We start from the raw sequence: 18,794 nt of genomic DNA on the forward strand, positions 1-18,794 counted from the left end.
ATCAACTGTTTAAATGATTCGGTTCAATCGCAATGACTCACTTATTAACAGTGACTTGCTGCCACCTACTGGCGGTTTTAATTTCACATTTAAAGTATCTTTTCATTTTTTTAAATCATTTCAAATATCAGTATTCAGCGTTTTGTTTAATATGTCAAAACATTATTTTTTGCATTTGTAACTGCAGGTTAAATGATTAATGTTCTGCGTTAAACAGTGTGTAAATACTTCTAATTGCCACTTCAGATGCAGCTTATGTCTGGATTGCAAAGATGAATTTTGTTAATACTGATTTCATTTGCTTGGTAACAGCCCAAATTACTTATTTCACAAGTTAAAAAGTTAAATGTAAGAATTTGACTCAAAAGATAATGCACATTAGGCCTATAGAAAAAAATTGCTTTATAAATGCCCATAAACCCATAAAAGGTAAAAATCAATTTAAACTTATTGGAAAAGATTAATTTCTATCTGACCACCACACAGAATATGAAGAATATCAAAAACTTTAGGAGTCAGCTGTCCACGAAAGTCCTTAAGATACCAGCATGATAACACACTCAATCAGTTGAATGAATGACTCAATGCCAATGTCTTACTCAGTGTCTTACCGTCACTTACTTTAGTTTAGTTGAGAAGTATGTTGAAAAGTATGCATTTTTCCCCTCAACATTTCTTATTTGTATATTCATAAAAGCATTTAAAACATTAATCTCATAACATTATTTATTGCAGTTGTAATTATTGTTATTTGCAGTGTAAATTATTTAATCTGACTGGTAGCAGCCCAATAGTGTATATTGAATTTATTGATAAATTGTAATAATTTGACATGAAAGATGATGCATACATCTAAAAAGGTTAAAAATAGGCCTTTGTAAAGGTAAATAAAAATATGCAGATTTAAGTGTGTAAAAGCTGATAGAACACTGATGAAAATATTGCTTCAGAATAAATAGTTTACTCCACCAAAAAAATTTTTGCAGGGATATTTTGTATGGAATATTGTCTGCTGACATGAAAAGTTCACTGTATATCGTAGTAATAAATATAATTTATCACAGCAATGATATTGTGTTTTCTTTTTAATTTAAACATATTAAATATTACATATATGTATGTAATAAAATTTGTATTTCCATTACAGGTTTAGGTCTTAAATTTCATACAAGGTGGTATTAAAAAGGTCTTAAAGTCTTACATTTAACTTGTTCATTTCTGTAGAAACCCTGATTTTTATCTTCGCCCACTTTGGCCTAAATGTCTGTCATTCTTTTTTATTTTATATTGTGTTACAATGAAAGGCTTTTTTTTTTACAATAGGGAAATTAGATTGGCTGTACTGCTCAGGCAACTTGCAAAATAGTCAAACCAACATGACAAAGAATTGTGATTGAATCGTGATATTCCTGAATAAAATGGTGATATGATATTTTTCCATATTGCCTACCCCTAACTTGTGCTACAACTGTTTGGCCTGTGCTACAAAACTTTCAACCTCTGTAGCACCAGTGCTATGTGCAAAAAAAGTTAACGTACAGCTCTGATATATCCCAAAACAAAAAAATCCTCCCAAAATATCGAGTGTGACGTGTGGGAGCGGGGCCGGTGGACTAATTGATAATGAGCGACACCTGCACCACTCACCGGTCTTGAGTCCCACGGAGGAGCTCCGGAAGGATAAAAGGAGGAGTGATGACAGTGAAAGACGAGAGAGGACCAGGCCTGGACATTATTTTGTCTTTTGTGTGCAGCAGTCGTCTGCGAGGGGCTGCCGCTTTACTTTAATTTTGTGTTTGTTTATTTTATTATTAAAATCTTAAATGTTCGCCGGTTCCCGCCTCCTTCTTCCCGAACTACGAACTGTGTTACAAAATAAAGTCCAGGCCTGGTTCTGTCTCGTCTTTCACTGTCGTCACTCCTCCTTTTATCCTTCTGGAGCTCCTCCGTGGGACTCGAGACCGGTGAATGGTGCAGGTGTCACTCATTATCAATTACTCCACCGGCCTCGCTCCGTTCCCACGGCTCTCGGCCCCGCTCCCACTCGTCACATCGAGATATAATTCATAATTATAATATAATAGATATAATAATCCCCCCCCCCCAATATCTCACACCACTAGTCTGTCTTGACCTTTTCTTATCTTCTGTTTTCTTCTGTGTCCTAAAAACATCTCTGGTCTCTTTGAAGTGTTTGCTCTTTCAGCTCACTTGAGTTGACAAGCAGGGGCAGATTTAGTGAATTGGGGGCCCCAGGCAAAATATAGGAATGGGGCTCTATACATTTGCACACATTTTCCCAGATCAACTTGCTGTTGCACAATGGTGCCCCATAGTTGTGTCCAATGTTTCTACATTTTTCATGTACATGTTATAATGGCTTTCTTTCATGTTGTAGACCACGAAATAGCAACTGATTTACAGATGAGATACAGGTTTTCACAAAAACAAAATAAATTATAAAATGATAAACCTCACAATTGAGCGTTTAAACCAGGGGTGAGTCAGAAGTATAAATTATTATATTAATTTAAAATGGGGTTATGTGGGTGGATTTTCGCATTGGTCTGAACAAAAACTACAGACTGGATTATTGAAAATGAACATTCATTCTCTGCCAGTAGGAGGCGCTTTTGGAACGTCAGAAATATAGAATGAGAAAAGTGTGAAAAAAATATAGCCTATATTGATGAGGAAAGTCCACTGATGAGTTACCAGCGTAAGCATGTGTGCAAAGGCTATCTACTTCTAAACGTTAAAATACTTTTATTTTAACTACAAATTTATATAAAATTAAAAAAATTATGAAAGGCAATTATACATTTACACACCTAAGGATTATATCAACCAAAAAAGTAACTGCGTATGTGTCCTCTGCTTGGTTCCTTCTCATAAATGAGTAAGCGGCATTTAAAACAATTATAAACATATAATACACTGTTTCTCAGTATTTAATTACAGCTTCAGATGCATAATATTTTCATCTCCTTCAAGCAGGATACACAAAAAGCACGTTCAACTTGGACGGTTGTCGTGGTAATAAACACCGTAAACCGCAACCGTTTGCGTGTCAGCGCTTAATGCGCATCTCCTATAAGAAAAGCATTTTAGGGGGCCCTTGGCTTTTGGGGGCCCAAGGCGCCGGTCGCCTACCTTTACCTAATGGGTAAGTCCGCCCCTGTTGACAAGTGAACAGTTGATTTGCTGAACTTTGCAGGTTCCCACAGAATAAGAATGTCTGTCATGCACAAACTACTTCTTACATATTCCGGTTATTAAATATGTTGGCTTATTTGAGTATGCATTCAGCTAGCTACTGGGTATTCTCAGGTCTGTTTAAACATCCCATCCAAATTCATTTCACAGATTTCTGCAGATTTTCCCCCACGATCAGCACAGAAAATGCTAAATGTCTCCAGACCCTGTTCTGGACCTGCTTATGAGACAAAATCTGAATATTTTGTGAAGTATGAACTCTACCCACATCCCGACACTCACTGTCCCCCACCAAGCATTTTATTCCGGCCGCATGAATATTTCCTTTATGCCCCTCTGGACATGTTCTGTCTTTGATCTCCTCAAAAACCACACAAAAATATTCCTGCAATGCTCACCACATACACACATTCACACACAACACATGTGCATATGTTTACTCTACAATGCAGGCCGGCAGTTGGCATTGGTGAGTCTTACAAAATGGTAAAGTGTGTGAACATGTTTCAGAAAGATTTGGTTTCATTGTTGAAACACAGGGGCTCACTTGTTGCAAAATGATCGCATGTGTATCCAAATGTGTTTTTTTTTACTCTCGAGTATGTTTACTGGTTCTGCTGCAAAATAAAGAAAAAAATAGCCAGATTTTACATCACGTTGCATGCTGAACTTATCAAAAATACAGTGAAAATGCACTATAAACATATTTAACACAGTCTTTGTGATTTATAGAGTAAACCTTTATGATTTCTTATTTAGTTTTATATGTATGCATTTGGCAGACGCTTTTATCCAAAGTGCATTCAAGCATTCCCAGGGACTCAAACCCATTACTTTGGCATTGCAAGCACCATTCTATGTTTAAACTACTATCTACTAACTGCTATCTACTAACTATTTAAATTAAATTAGATTTCATCATGAACCATTTTATAATTTAAGACGTTTATGAAGGGAAAAACTGTATAGTATATATTAGCCTACTGTATATTGGTAAACTTATTAACACTCTAGTAAAAATGCATTTCTGGGGCCGAATATGGGCTACAGGCCTGTTGTTTCAATACCCTGATTCACACCATAACGGTGGCTGCTAAAAAGAGAAATGTGACTTCAGTTTGAAAGCTTTGTGGCATTAGCTGTGTGTTTTGATGGTAGGATTTGTTTTGAAGAGAAGTGGGCTCTAATGTAAGACCTAAAAATGAATATGATACTCTGTTGTAATGTATGTGTCTGCAAAACTTGAAAGGTGTGTGTTTATGTTGGAAGCTGAGATTTATATGTGCGTGACTGAGTGAAAGTGTGATCGTGTATGTTTTGACTAGGCTAATATTTTGTGTATGGGAATTACGTGGCTTTGGAGCTGATCTTTGACCCTTTGTCCTATTTTCTGTAGGAGGGTCCCTAATGGAATAACTTGGTATTGTGAGTCTACTCTGTATGCATGTTTGATGAATGGCTGTATACGTTGTATGCATATTTGACTTCTGATCCCTCTGTCCTAAGTTTTTAAAAAAAGGAAGTGATTACATGTGAAATGGACAAGGCTGTGTGGGTAAACGTGCTTATCTGTAAGTCCCGTCATGAAGAATAGAATCTGTTATAATATGGCCTTTTTCTTCAGAAGACCTCAGAAATTAGTTTTCTCCCTCTATGGTGTGTTTGAATGTATATGACACGTATATAAATATAATATTTAACCTTAACCCGTTTCTCTCTCTCTCTCTCTCTCTCTTCTATAGATAGAAGAGGGAGGAAAGGCAGCTCAGTGTAAGAAGTTGAGAGTGGGGGATGAACTGGTGAACATTAACGGCTCTGCTCTCTACGGCTCCCGTCAAGAAGCTCTCATCCTCATCAAAGGTTCTTACAGGGTTCTCAAAATCGTCGTCCGAAGGTACGCAGACGGTACACACACATATGCTGACTTAAAGTGCAGTAACACTTTAAGTAAACTTCAGGTGCGGTCACATTCACTGTTGTGCATATGCTGTATGCCCAGCTTGCACATGCGCTTTTATTATTATTATTTTTTTGTTGTTGCACTAATTAGTTTGTCCACAATGTGGCAACATGTGCCTGGGCCATTGCTTCACAGTTGGAAAAGAAATGGATGAGACGGAACAAGAACAGCAACAAACTACTGACAGCAAAAGCAATAGATGCCCACATTGGCAAGTGCTTGTGTGAGGAGATATAAAGATACCCACAACTTTTTACGCTAACGTATGTGTGAGGGTGAATGATTCCAGTGGTGTGATGTAACGAAGTAATAATACTTCATTACAGTACTTGAGTATTTTTTGGGAGTATCTGTACTTTACATTTCCTCGAAGCATATTCGTTACTTACTACAAAACTGTCAGAAGAACACGGACTGCAGGAAAGCAGGTTTGACGAATCAGTGGTCTGGCGTTTGCAAGTTAGACTCCTAAAAAACACCTCATGTGCAAACAAGTGCGCGCACAACCGTGGATCATTCATTTTCCACTCAAGTTGAGTCTGGGGTGTGCGATATACAGTGTTGTTGTAATGATGTGCGATCTGACATTATCAAGTTGGCTATATCACCAAATCAAACACCGTGTGCATGCACGTGATTTATTAGTCTATTAATGCTCAAAATTCAAGGCATTCTAAATTGTAGACAGCAAAAATGCTTATGTATGCTTTTTATATTTGTATAATTTAATATAGTAAACTTAATCTATGTCACACAAAGAGTACCGTTTTTTTCTGTCATGCAGATATCAGCATGATAACAAATTTAATAATCATTTTATAGAAGTTCAGTAAAGTTAGCAATAAGTGACTTACATTTTAGACATAATATTGCTTGTTTTGTTCAATTTTGCCAACAAAAATAGTTCCAAACAAAGATCACAGCACTGTTTTGCGTCTCTGAGCAATGGTGTTTACTTATTGAATGAATCAGCTTTTTGAACGAATTGGTTGAATAAATGATTCAGTGATTCACTCATTAACAGTCAAATACTTTGTTCCTGAATGAATCAGTCGTTTGAATGAATCGGTTGAATCTCAATGACTCACTCATTAACAGTCACTTGCTGCCACCTACTGTCGGTTTTAATTTCACATTTCGACAATTTTTTCCCATGTTTACTTTGTTTCCATGATATTTCAAATATCACTATTCAACGTTTTATGTTAAAAACAAAACATTATTTATGCATCTGTAAGTGCAGTGTAAATGCATCAATGTCACCTCTGAGATACATAAACTGTGTAAATACATCTAAATGCTATTTCAGATGCAGATTCCAGAAATTATTTCTTATGTTGGAATGAAAGAAACTAAGTACTGGATGAAGTGCTTCTTATTCTTACCCAAAAATACAAAATGGAAGAAAGAGTTAAAACTGAACACAATCTTGCTACTCAAGCTGTGTATGAACATATATATATATATATATTTATTTATTTGCTTCTTTTCCATTTTGCATTCACTAGTACTTTTACTTTCAATACTTAAGTATGTTAAATATTTTTAAAAAATACTTTTTGTACTTAAGTACAATAAATATCACATACTTTAAGACTTTTACTCAAGTAATATTCTAAACGGTGACTTCAACTTCTACCAAAGTCATTTTCTGGTAAGATATCTGTACTTTATACACCACTGATGAGTTCCCAATGCAGATTTTGCGTTGGCTTCAGTTTGTCTTGCGAATTTGCTGCGTTGGTTTGAAAGTGACTTCTGTGTGAGCTGTGCTTCATACTGTACATCGCTACACTATTGACAGTAGACAAATAGGCCTTTTTTGCCTGCAAAATTTAGCTAAATTTCACTAATGTGATCACACACTTAGAGTGAATATGCCGTTTTGAGTTCTGAAACATCACACCTAGAGGATGTGACCAGGATATACAGGGAGAGCATCTGCACAGTGGTTAAATCCACCAGTAGCCTCTGATTATGTATCTGTTGTTTATTTTAGCTGGCGTGATGCGAGTTGACGTCAGCAGAGTTTGGCAGACAAGAGAGTTTCGTCACCTGTGACAGACAAAATTGACTGACACACCCTGTTTGACTCACTCAGAGTGGCCTGATGTAGGATCAGATCTTCTGATGTCAGTATAACTCCTAGTTATCAGAAAATACGTTTTTAAGCTGTATCCAGGTAAGTGTTAGTCCATTCAGTCTGACCAAAGGGGTTTTTCCCTTTCCAAGCATGTGGACAGGCAAAGCATCATGTGAAAGCATCTGTGTGCAGAGGTGCAGGCGAGGTCTCTAACCGAAACATACGCACAGTCAGAAACATTTGAAGAATTTTATTGATGAATTCGCATGCAGTTTGTGATAAATGTTTACCTTTTATTGCTAGTTTTATGTGTGCAGGGTAAATGAGGTGCTGTGTGTGTGTTGTTTTTGAGTCTGGACTGGACATCCAGTCGGCTGAGTCCAGCACATTCCAGTGTGTTGAGGCCTCACTGCATTAGCAGCTACCAGACAGCTGAGTGTACATCCCACACACCTCCCTCTGTCATCTTCTTTCTCCTCGCTCACGTATTTATACTGTCCTCCCTTCTTCCTGCTCTATAAACCCACATTCTCCTCTCTTAATTCTTTTAACCAACAGTTTCAATATTCTAAAGCTTTTATAACCTCATTTTCTCTATTAAATATTCTGAAACCTCATTCTAACATCTCCGTATTTTCTAGTCTCATTCTGTAGCCTCTCAAAATTTTGTAATCTGAATAATCTCATTATATATCCTCTCAAGAGTTTATCATTTTAAAACCTCTCAACATTCTATAACCTTATTCTGTAGCTTCTTAAAATTATGTAGGCTGTATAACATTATTCTATATGCTCTAAAAAGTTTGTCACTTTAAAACCACTCAACATTCTATAATCTCTGTAGGTTAATTCTATTATGAGATATTCTGTCATCAAAATTCTATGTAACCATTGTAACAAAATTCTCTTGTCATTTTGTGAAATTTTAGATAAAATTGTATAGATTTTTTTATATATGCCATTACATATTGTCTAAAATTTTAGTTTTAATCTCTAATAACCTCATTCTCGAAACACTAAGAATTCTGTAGCATGTATAACCTTTTTTTAAATCAACAACAGTTTCTGCAAGACTTTTATAACCTCACACTAGCCTATAGATTCAATATTCTTAAACTTCGATGACCTAATTTTATAAACTTTACCTTCATTCTCAATCTCTCAACATCCTTTAAGCTCTTGACATTCTGTAGTTATCTTATCTGTAGTAAATAAACTAATCTAATATGCTGTTTATTTTTGTCCAAGCCCTCACTCAAAAGATTCTCAAAACACTAATTCTCACGAGATTTTTCACAAAACATAACCTACTTGAGTGCACTTAAAGTATAAGATTTTGGAATTACAGTCACAGACTGTTAAAATACTTTGTCAAAGAAAAACTGAACTTTTAAACCTCCAGGTTTAGGATAGCCATCCAAACACCAGCTCTGCAGAAGCTAGCCACAGAGTCAGAGGTTCAGGAGTGAGGAGAGCGGGAGAGGAGAGGGGTGTAGAGATGTAAAAAATCCTTTTCTTTTTACATCCATTTATTTGGCGGCAAGTCAGAAACGCTGCAGTCTTAGTGTTATTACCCTGCCTGTGGTTTCCCTCTTGCTGTGGTTTTCTAGGCAGCACATGCTACTCTCTTTGTGTGTGTGTGTGTGTGTGTGTGTGTGTGTGTGTGTGTGTTTTGTATTCTTTTGTTTGTGGGCTTGTTACACCAGCGGGACACCTTCAAGGCATTAGATTTGGCTGTTCTGTGTGGATAGACCATCACTGTATATTTTGTCTTTTTGCATGCAGCCTGTTTTTGTATAAAGCTAATGCGTTGGCTTTGTTAGAATCCATGTTTATTCATACTTGGCAATCAATCTAACATAGGCAGAGCTGTGTCATTTAAGGCCAATGCAGTTGCCACCATGTTTTAAATCGTGTGTCTGTATTATGAGAGCATTCAAACAGCTTTGCCGACTTTTCATAGTCACAGTTCCTCACCTTTAACCTTTAGCAAAAAACGCAAAATTTACCCTTTTACAACATCTAAAAAGGTGAAGAGTTGTATGAGTTTTCTGCGGTTATTTTGTGTGTGAAAAAGATATTCTTCATAGCTGATTTATAGCTGAAAGAATGGACTTATGGACGCTAGAGGGCGTATAATCAAAATAAACAAAGAGGCAAAGGCGTAGTTTGATGACGGAGTGTGGAATCATGGGAGTTGTCGTCTTCATCCCCACAGCCGAAGCAATCTGATGGGACTCGGGCAGAAATCATGTTCATAGATGAGCTAATGATTTATTAACGTAGTAGAATGAAGCAGGGTGAGGCTGAAAGCCGTCAAAGTGAAACGAGGCCACTGAACGAGCATGACACACGGCTCGAAAGCAGTGGAGCTTTTATTATCCCACAGTCGACCGCTTCCGCTCCTTCCGGTCGTGCGTATGTGGGGGGAAAAAAGCAGCACTGTTTTATCGTACTAGATACATTTGAAAATTCTGTTATAATGCTACTCTGTGCAGTCGTCACCGGTCTATTAAATATATGAATGTTTATATTTATAAATATATTAAACATTTAATATGTTGTGCATAATGCACAACATATTAAAGCACTTTGGTGTTTCCATGTTTTCTACAAAACAAAACCGGAAATCGAGGGTTTGTGACGTCATTGGCAGGCGACACAATGACACTATAGACACGGTCCGTGTCACTAGTTATAATTGCTTATTTCTCTGGATTTAAACATTCTTCGAAACATTTGGGATAATGTAAGTACACAAGTCAGCAAAGTGGTTTTTGGATATTTTAATAAAAAAATCTTACATGTTGTGCCTTTAAGTATGACTGTGAATGTGAGGTTTTTGTAATAGTGTGTGTGTGTTCCTCTTTGGACGTCAGTAAAGATCACATGCATCACGCAGGGCTCATTTCCACCTCCATTTAAAGGCCAAGGAATGTATGACTATTCAGTTAGCACCAAGATAGAGATGTTTGTGTGTTTGTGTTTATGTTTTATGCCAATCTCCCTGTCAATCATTAGAAATTGACCTGAAATTGGGTTTTTGCAGGGTGGAACATCTGATCTAACATCGCAGTATTCCAAAAGTATAAAAATACACAGCATGCATAAATATTGTGTAATTGTACAAGACATTATTCAAAGACCCTCATACCTATGCTAAAATGTACCTCTAGTACTTCTTTTGTAATAAAAATAACTCATAAATGTGATGTCAGTTTAATGTTGTTGTTGTTTTTTCGCATTTTAATTAAGATTAATTTAATGTAATTACATTTTAAAAAATTTAAGACTTATTGGGTCCCCCCTGGAGGTTTGCTGAGGCCTCCTAAAGGGTCCTGGTCCCCTGGTTGAGATCTGGTGTAAAAAAAACAAAAACATTTTAAATGACAAAATTGTTTTATTGATATTTTTCAGTAATGACATATTTTTTAAACAGAGCTGTTGTGCCCCCGGCTTCTCTTTGTGAATGGGAAGGAGTGCTGTACGGTTAAAGGATGTTTGTGGTGTGCCGTGTCCAGAGACACACTGTATTGTTTTCCTGCACACACACACTTTCTATTGTTCAGCAGCAGCTGTCTGGAATGCAGATTTCATGCACTTTGTTCACTGGACCCAAACTTTTAATTGCACACATTAGTTCAGTGTTTGTGTCTTCACCTTTTGAGTTGCGTACATGTCTAGTTATTTTAAAGTATGAACATGTATATTCTACACACCGAAAGAAAGTACACCCTATCTATCGAGGTTATCTAAACTTGATGTGCTCTGCCTGGAGGAGTGGTGCCATCTTGGCACAGAGAACAGTGTGCTTCTGAAATTTCTGGATGTCTGGTTCCTCCTAGTTGCTACTCCCACTTCCTGTTACACATGCTGACTGTAATAGCAGCTTTAGGAGCTGGGCTGGGAACCATGGGACAGAAATGTTTATTTACAGCAAATAACCATTGTCAGGGGCGGAAGAACTGTTTTAAAATGTGTATTTTGTCCCTGTCTCAAGTCAAGTTTGAAGCGCAGACCATATTTGGACTGTAAATATGTAGTTTAAAGATATTCAGATTCCCAAACACACATGTTCAGACTTAAAGGAAGCGTAGGTCTTCACAGCAAAGACATGTGAGGGAGGGAAGTGTTGCTGTCTTGCTTTAGCATATCCGTCTGGATTTATTGAGGAATTGGCACATTGGTTCTACACCATTTGCCAGAGAAAACTATTGCACTAGATTATCCATACATAACAGCATTAATCTTAAAAATGATTTGTGTAATTTCTGACCTGCAAGTGGTACCAAAGGCAATTGCAAAAATAATTACCCAAATTTGATTTCATAAAGGGACAGCTTAGATATAGAAGAAAACCTTTTCTTGTCCATACAATGAAACCCAGTGGGGTCCGATGTTGTTTGGACCCCAGCATCCTTCAAAATATCTTCTTTTGTTTTTCATAGAAGAAAGTCTTGAAACAACATGAAGGGGAATAAATGATGGTAGAATTTTCAAAATTCCCTTTAAACCACTTGCGTCTTTGGTTGAGCCACAAATTGACGTCCATGTTGGGCTGCTCAGTCAAACAAGAATTTTTTGAAAGCACCACAGTGTTCACACTATTGGGATAAGGAAAAAAAGTGATAAATTACACACATTACATTTGAACATTACCAATTTTCCATGTCTTAGCATTTTTGGTAGAGTTTAAATAGAAAAAGAGAAGTTAATAAATGACATATTTAGCCATGTGCAATTCACATTACAGTGGCTGTAATCTACTGTAAGAAGCCAACTGGCCAAATGCTGATATTAAAGTTGTAAGCACCACTGCTCTCATGAGGAAATAAAGTGTGTAGAGCCACTTCAGTCATCATTTATCAAAGGTTGCCTGGTCTCTCTGGGAGAAACCCCAGTTGCACTTCACTTTATGAGTTTACGATCTTGTGGTTTGGAGAGGCCGTGGGGGAGAGTTATGAAGAACAGAGATAGCAAACTCAGGAAGCTTCTAGAAAAAGCAGTCTTATGGTAAGACCTTGCCCGCTGCGCTAAGGAACAAGAAAGAACAAAGGAGACTCAATGGCAAAACAATGGACATTCCTTGCATTCCCAAGACCACCACCCCCCTCCTGACTTTCCACATATTAGGAACAAAACTCTTAAGACCTTTCAGATTCCAAAACTTTCAACATGCCTGCCAACCACACTGTATGGTGTGGTGTTAGTGTATAACATGTTTTTGATCAGATTTCTATGCACAGAATTTATAGTATACGGCCCTCTTTGTTGTCTTTTGTTAAGTGCACAGGAAGGATTTCTGTACATGTACAGTATATATTAGGGATGCACTGATTTTAATGTGTTGGCTGATACTAAAATTCTATGTTTTTTTTTGTCTAAATAAATAAGATAATACAATAAAAACTAATATCAAGCTTTAGGCATCACAGCATTATAGAAGCATTTATTGTGTTAATAAATTATTAGTGTTTGTAAAGATTAACTTTTCCTTTGCTGTCATATAATGCCCACTTAAAATAGGATAAATGAGCATGCACAATTAAATATCCAGCAAAAATCAATATGGTTTGGAATGAGTAATTAGTGAATGGTGTGTGAGTCTTATATTTCAATGGTAATGGACAAAGCAGACATGTTCCTTTTCCTGGAACGTGTCAAGTGATCAATCCAGACAGTTCTCCATGTGTTGGTTTGTCCTTTGGGATTGCATTACAGTCCCAATCTATTTATATAGATTGTAAAGCAGTCGGAACGACTGTGCACATTGAAATGGCTTCTTTTTTTATTAACAGGCCCAGTACCCCAGAGTGCCACACAATAGTTTGCCTTCTCTCATCATGGTAAAACCATTCTGTGATATAACTCTGGTCATATGGACAAGATGTAGGCCATCAGTTAGATTAACTTCTGTTCAGTTGCCAGGGAAAGTGTAAACAAACTGTGGTGTTATCATTGGTGTAAACTGTGAAGCCTTGTGAACTGCTGAGCATCTGTTTTAACATCTGTTGTTATCATTTTTGTTAAGACTGAGTCGGCAGACTTCCATACTTTTATTCATTCACTTTATGCTCTTATGATTAAAGGGCATGGGGGTCATGACCTGGCACATCTCTCTGTTTTGTTTTTCTGTCCAAAGTAGTTCGGAAGGGTTTTATGTGGCTGATAAGCTTTTAGGCCAAGATGCATTTTTACATGCATTCTTTCCCCTTAGAAAGTACTTTAAAATCAGAGTGAAAGAGAATCCAAAATAACAAACAAGCTATTGTGCTGGAGAGCACAGCTCATGGCTGCTCCCTTCCTGGCCTGGCTTTTTCGTTGTGGCCGTATTGGTAAAAGCCTGGGTGATTACATGGAATGCAGCCTGTGCGTCTCACTCGCTGTTTTCGGGAAGCGGGCAACCAGAGAACAAACGATGCTAATTGCATGGATTGAAAGCAGTGAGAGGTGTGTGTGTGTGTTTTATTTTATTTTAATGACCTTGTTGCATATGATTTATATAGGCTTCAAGCTAATAGTTAATTTGAGGTGAACGGTCCATTTGATTTAGGGACATACACATGGAAGAAACATGGTACAAAGTTTAAAAATACTTAGTAGTACCAGTACTATGAAACAATTTTATACTTTGTTAGCACAAAGAAATTGAAATGACAGAGAATAATATGGTTTAGTTATTACATTACAATCTGCTTTACAATCTAAATAAATGCAATATTCTTGATCAGTGTGTTATTCTTGAATAAGGTACTAATTATATATGGACATGGTAAGTTAAGTATCCCCTGCAGTAAGACCGAGAGGACTGCTAACTATGGATTTAACAATTACCGGTTTGATGATAAATCATGATAAAATTCCCCACGGTTAGTATTACCGTTTCATATTTTAATTATCATTAAAACCGTATTAGATTACTGCGAAATGAACAACTCACGATAAATAAATACTGTCCAGCATAAAGCACAGTTTTAAGTAACCGTCTCACATGCGCACAGCACGCAGAGTAGTTTCGTTTTGAGTGAAAACAGGGCGGAAAGTGCTAAGGGAATTATACAAATGAATATATGAATTAATTTATTATATGAATGTACCTCTGAGGGTTCTGACTGTCTTCAGAAACGATTCGATGGCATTTTGTTTTCATCTTCACTCCATGTAATACCTAAAGGAAGTGTTCTTAATCGCAATACTGCTTTGTCCACGGAGTTTACGGGAAACCGCTCTAATTCAGCTTTTCCATAAGCGCCACCTGCTGCCAGCGAGTGGATTTACAGAGACTTATATTTACATTCAGCCTGTGTGCAGTTTCTGTCTGGCCAAAAATGCACCGAATTTGCATGCCCTGCAGTAAATTTTGACTGGTTGATGAAAACAAGCTTATGTAGACTCTACACATTTAAACAATTCAGATAAGTTATCTAGAATTATTTATGGAACAGATAAAATACATATAATCATTTATTAATCAATTATCATTTTGACATATCTTTCCTTTTTTTTAAAGGCTGAAATGTGAGGTTTCCCTTATTATGAAACTTTTTCAAAGCTTTATTTGAACATTTACATTAGATATTTCAACATGCTATTAAACTGTTGTCATTTAAAATCCGAACATCATTGGTAATGTTATTGTTTTAGTGATTATGCAAACAAAAAGTCATTGTATTTGTTGTTTGTTGATTTTTAAATATAAAAATTGGTGAATTGATTTATGTGTCAGTACTTTTTTAACATCTCCAGCACATTTGAACAATACCGTGATAATACTGACAACCGTGATAATTTTGGTCACTATAACCGTGATAAGAAATTGTCATACCGTTACATCCCTACTGCTAACAGACTAATTGTATGTTTGGGTGTTAAAAAACAAAAGAGAGAGTACAGCATGCAGGACTACTGACTCATGCATGTCACCAGTGTTTCAATAACCAGTGACATCATACCTAAAGATATCATCAGTTTGTGGTTTAACCACCCTTCTTTCCTATCACTCACGATCTTAGTTACTATAAAGAATTTTTATGTAAATTTAACATGCTAGCATAACAGAAACAATAATGATTTTGAAATGGACTCACTTAAGGGCTTTACCCTGGTTGAATGGCTTTTTAAACATTTTAAGTAATGTTCCATACAGTTGTGCAGTACTACCCACAAATCTGTGGTGTCAAAGATATGCTGCGTCCCAATTTGCCTACTCATACTATGGCCTAAAAGTATGTTCTCTTTTGTGAAGAAAACACTTTGGAGTGTGTAACAGAAGGACATCCTGTCACTATGTAGTGGTCAATTATCTTGTCACAGTACACACTCCATATTTCAGTTCACTTAATTTATGCTACAATTATTCATAACATATGGATGCTATGTGACTTGGGATGCAGTAGTACGGTGTGACACGATGTGGAGCTACAGTGTTGGAATGTCTGTGAAAAATGTATAAAAATGTCACACAGTGACTTGTGAAATGAGCATTTTTTTTTGCTGTGTTTTTGAGAAAACAACAACCAGTGAGGATCTACATACCAACATTTGCACAGATGGACAAAACAGGTCACAGACCTGTTATTAAAAAAAGGTTGTGTGCTCGTCATGCACTGTATTTGTCCAGTCAAAGTTTTAAAACTCATAAAAAGGCAATCATGAGTAATCAAGGGAAATATTACAATGGCAGTTTAGTTACCAACATTCTTCAAAGACACAAGGGTAAATACATAATGACAGAATTTATCATTTGTGGGAAAACTATCCCTTTAAAATTGACCTTGGGTTAACAGTCTCAACTGAAGAACCCATTAGTGGGAGGTTGCGCTCCATTGTAATTTGTCCTATACACATGATTACTGGGTTTTTCTTGTATTGTCAGTGTTGTAGTTGTTAATCAGACTGACCCCATTCTGACTTTCATCAGCCCTGCTGATTAGAGCAGGAAAAGCTGTTTATTAAGCACAGCTGATGTGAGTTAAACTTCATTTTATTCTCTCTGTCTCTCAGGCAGTTGCTGGAATATAACAAAACACACACTGTTGCCTCTCAGATGTGCTTTGCATTGTTGTACTTTCTTCACTATTGAAAAGAGTGACCGCGACAATGCACCGTTTCAATCATTTAGTCTTATTCCTCCAATTTGTTTAAAAAACAAAAGAGAGAGTACAGCATGCAGGACTACTGACTCATGCATGTCACCAGTGTTTCAATAACCAGTGACATCATACCTAAAGATATCATCAGTTTGTGGTTTAACCACCCTTCTTTCCTATCACTCACGATCTTAGTTACTATAAAGAATTTTTATGTAAATTTAACATGCTAGCATAACAGAAACAATAATGATTTTGAAATGGACTCACTTAAGGGCTTTACCCTGGTTGAATGGCTTTTTAAACATTTTAAGTAATGTTCCATACAGTTGTGCAGTACTACCCACAAATCTGTGGTGTCAAAGATATGCTGCGTCCCAATTTGCCTACTCATACTATGGCCTAAAAGTATGTTCTCTTTTGTGAAGAAAACACTTTGGAGTGTGTAACAGAAGGACATCCTGTCACTATGTAGTGGTCAATTATCTTGTCACAGTACACACTCCATATTTCAGTTCACTTAATTTATGCTACAATTATTCATAACATATGGATGCTATGTGACTTGGGATGCAGTAGTACGGTGTGACACGATGTGGAGCTACAGTGTTGGAATGTCTGTGAAAAATGTATAAAAATGTCACACAGTGACTTGTGAAATGAGCATTTTTTTTTGCTGTGTTTTTGAGAAAACAACAACCAGTGAGGATCTACATACCAACATTTGCACAGATGGACAAAACAGGTCACAGACCTGTTATTAAAAAAAGGTTGTGTGCTCGTCATGCACTGTATTTGTCCAGTCAAAGTTTTAAAACTCATAAAAAGGCAATCATGAGTAATCAAGGGAAATATTACAATGGCAGTTTAGTTACCAACATTCTTCAAAGACACAAGGGTAAATACATAATGACAGAATTTATCATTTGTGGGAAAACTATCCCTTTAAAATTGACCTTGGGTTAACAGTCTCAACTGAAGAACCCATTAGTGGGAGGTTGCGCTCCATTGTAATTTGTCCTATACACATGATTACTGGGTTTTTCTTGTATTGTCAGTGTTGTAGTTGTTAATCAGACTGACCCCATTCTGACTTTCATCAGCCCTGCTGATTAGAGCAGGAAAAGCTGTTTATTAAGCACAGCTGATGTGAGTTAAACTTCATTTTATTCTCTCTGTCTCTCAGGCAGTTGCTGGAATATAACAAAACACACACTGTTGCCTCTCAGATGTGCTTTGCATTGTTGTACTTTCTTCACTATTGAAAAGAGTGACCGCGACAATGCACCGTTTCAATCATTTAGTCTTATTCCTCCAATTTGTTCTCTCTCTCTCTCTCTCTCTCTCTCTCTCTCTCTCTCTCTCTCTCTCTCCACACCCCTCACTCTCTCACCACTACTGGCTGAAATTGACTGCTCTCCCAGGGAGACAGGAAGCGGCCCTCACATTTTCCCCCCATTCAAACAATAATAGGAGAGAACGCTAGGTATTATTTTAGCAGTGGCTTGCTGCTTTATCTCCCCCAAACATAGTTTCCTCTCCGTCTGAGCACCGCTTCCTCTCCTCCTAATGTCATTAGAGCGAGTGAGTGGGAGGTTGTGTGTGTGTGTGTGTGTGTGAGTGAGAGAGAATAAGCCCTTTAGTGGACTGAATGTTTGGTCTTCAGTTGTGACTTGAAATATTGAGAGAGAGAGAGCTGCTGTTTGAGAGGGGAAGTGGGGGGAGTGTTTGTCTGATAATTTTTTCCTGGACTAGGAATCTGGTCAGAGCCTCAGACTGCCTCATGACAGCTAAATGACCGCCAACCTTCACTCATATGAGCGTTGAAGCCATTAGGGTCCTGATAAAGACTGACCACTCACAGCAGACACAGACCTCAGGGTTGTCCTTTGACTTGAAACGTCTACTGATGGATTAGACCTGAACTTCACCTTGAAGCTGAAGCTGAACCATCTTGGATTGGATTCATCTCAGAATATTTCTCTTATACTGTGAGAACATCTGGAGTTGTCTGAAGTGTTGTGAGTAACTCAAGACATTTTGTGAAGACTACTGCAGAGAGAACAAGAAAGGGAATGCAGGAGAGAAACTCTTTGTTCTGAACACAATATGAGTAGCGACACAGTTCCTCAGTCTTTACCTCACGACGCCTGTCAGAAACAGCCGCCCAGTCCTCAGGTTCCTGCCTCTCTGCAGTCCTCTGAGCATTTCTATAGCAACAGTACCACCAACATCCAAAAGCCTTGCTCAGCGTTCCACCCAGTGTTGAATAAGAATTAAACTGTTTATTCTCTATTTGAGCTGTTATTTTAAGACTCTTTGGTATAGTGCCATGTAGATGGGAATGAGACTGTTTTCAGTCTTTAGTGCAGACTTATTTTAATATTAGCATTTATGCAGGATATTTTGAAATTGGGCTTTTTCAGAGTCCCAAAAGGCCAAATGT

The 18,794-nt window shown here is 37.2% G+C and overlaps 1 protein-coding gene across 1 annotated transcript in view; it reads left to right on the forward strand.

Annotated features, from left to right (window-relative positions):
- The window catches only part of LOC107588210 (protein Shroom4-like), a 40,838-nt gene extending 29,702 nt beyond the window's left edge, over positions 1 to 11,136 (forward strand). The window contains exons 2-3 of the mRNA XM_016276234.1: positions 4,959 to 5,121; positions 11,105 to 11,136. Coding sequence (XP_016131720.1) covers positions 4,959 to 5,121; positions 11,105 to 11,136 — 195 coding nt within the window. The remainder of the gene's footprint in view (positions 1 to 4,958; positions 5,122 to 11,104) is intronic.
- Positions 11,137 to 18,794: the final 7,658 nt, after the last annotated feature.

The sequence above is a fragment of the Sinocyclocheilus grahami genome, unplaced genomic scaffold, assembly GCF_001515645.1.
Source record: "Sinocyclocheilus grahami isolate Dianchi unplaced genomic scaffold, SAMN03320097.WGS_v1.1 scaffold99.1, whole genome shotgun sequence".
Taxonomy (NCBI): domain Eukaryota; kingdom Metazoa; phylum Chordata; class Actinopteri; order Cypriniformes; family Cyprinidae; genus Sinocyclocheilus; species Sinocyclocheilus grahami.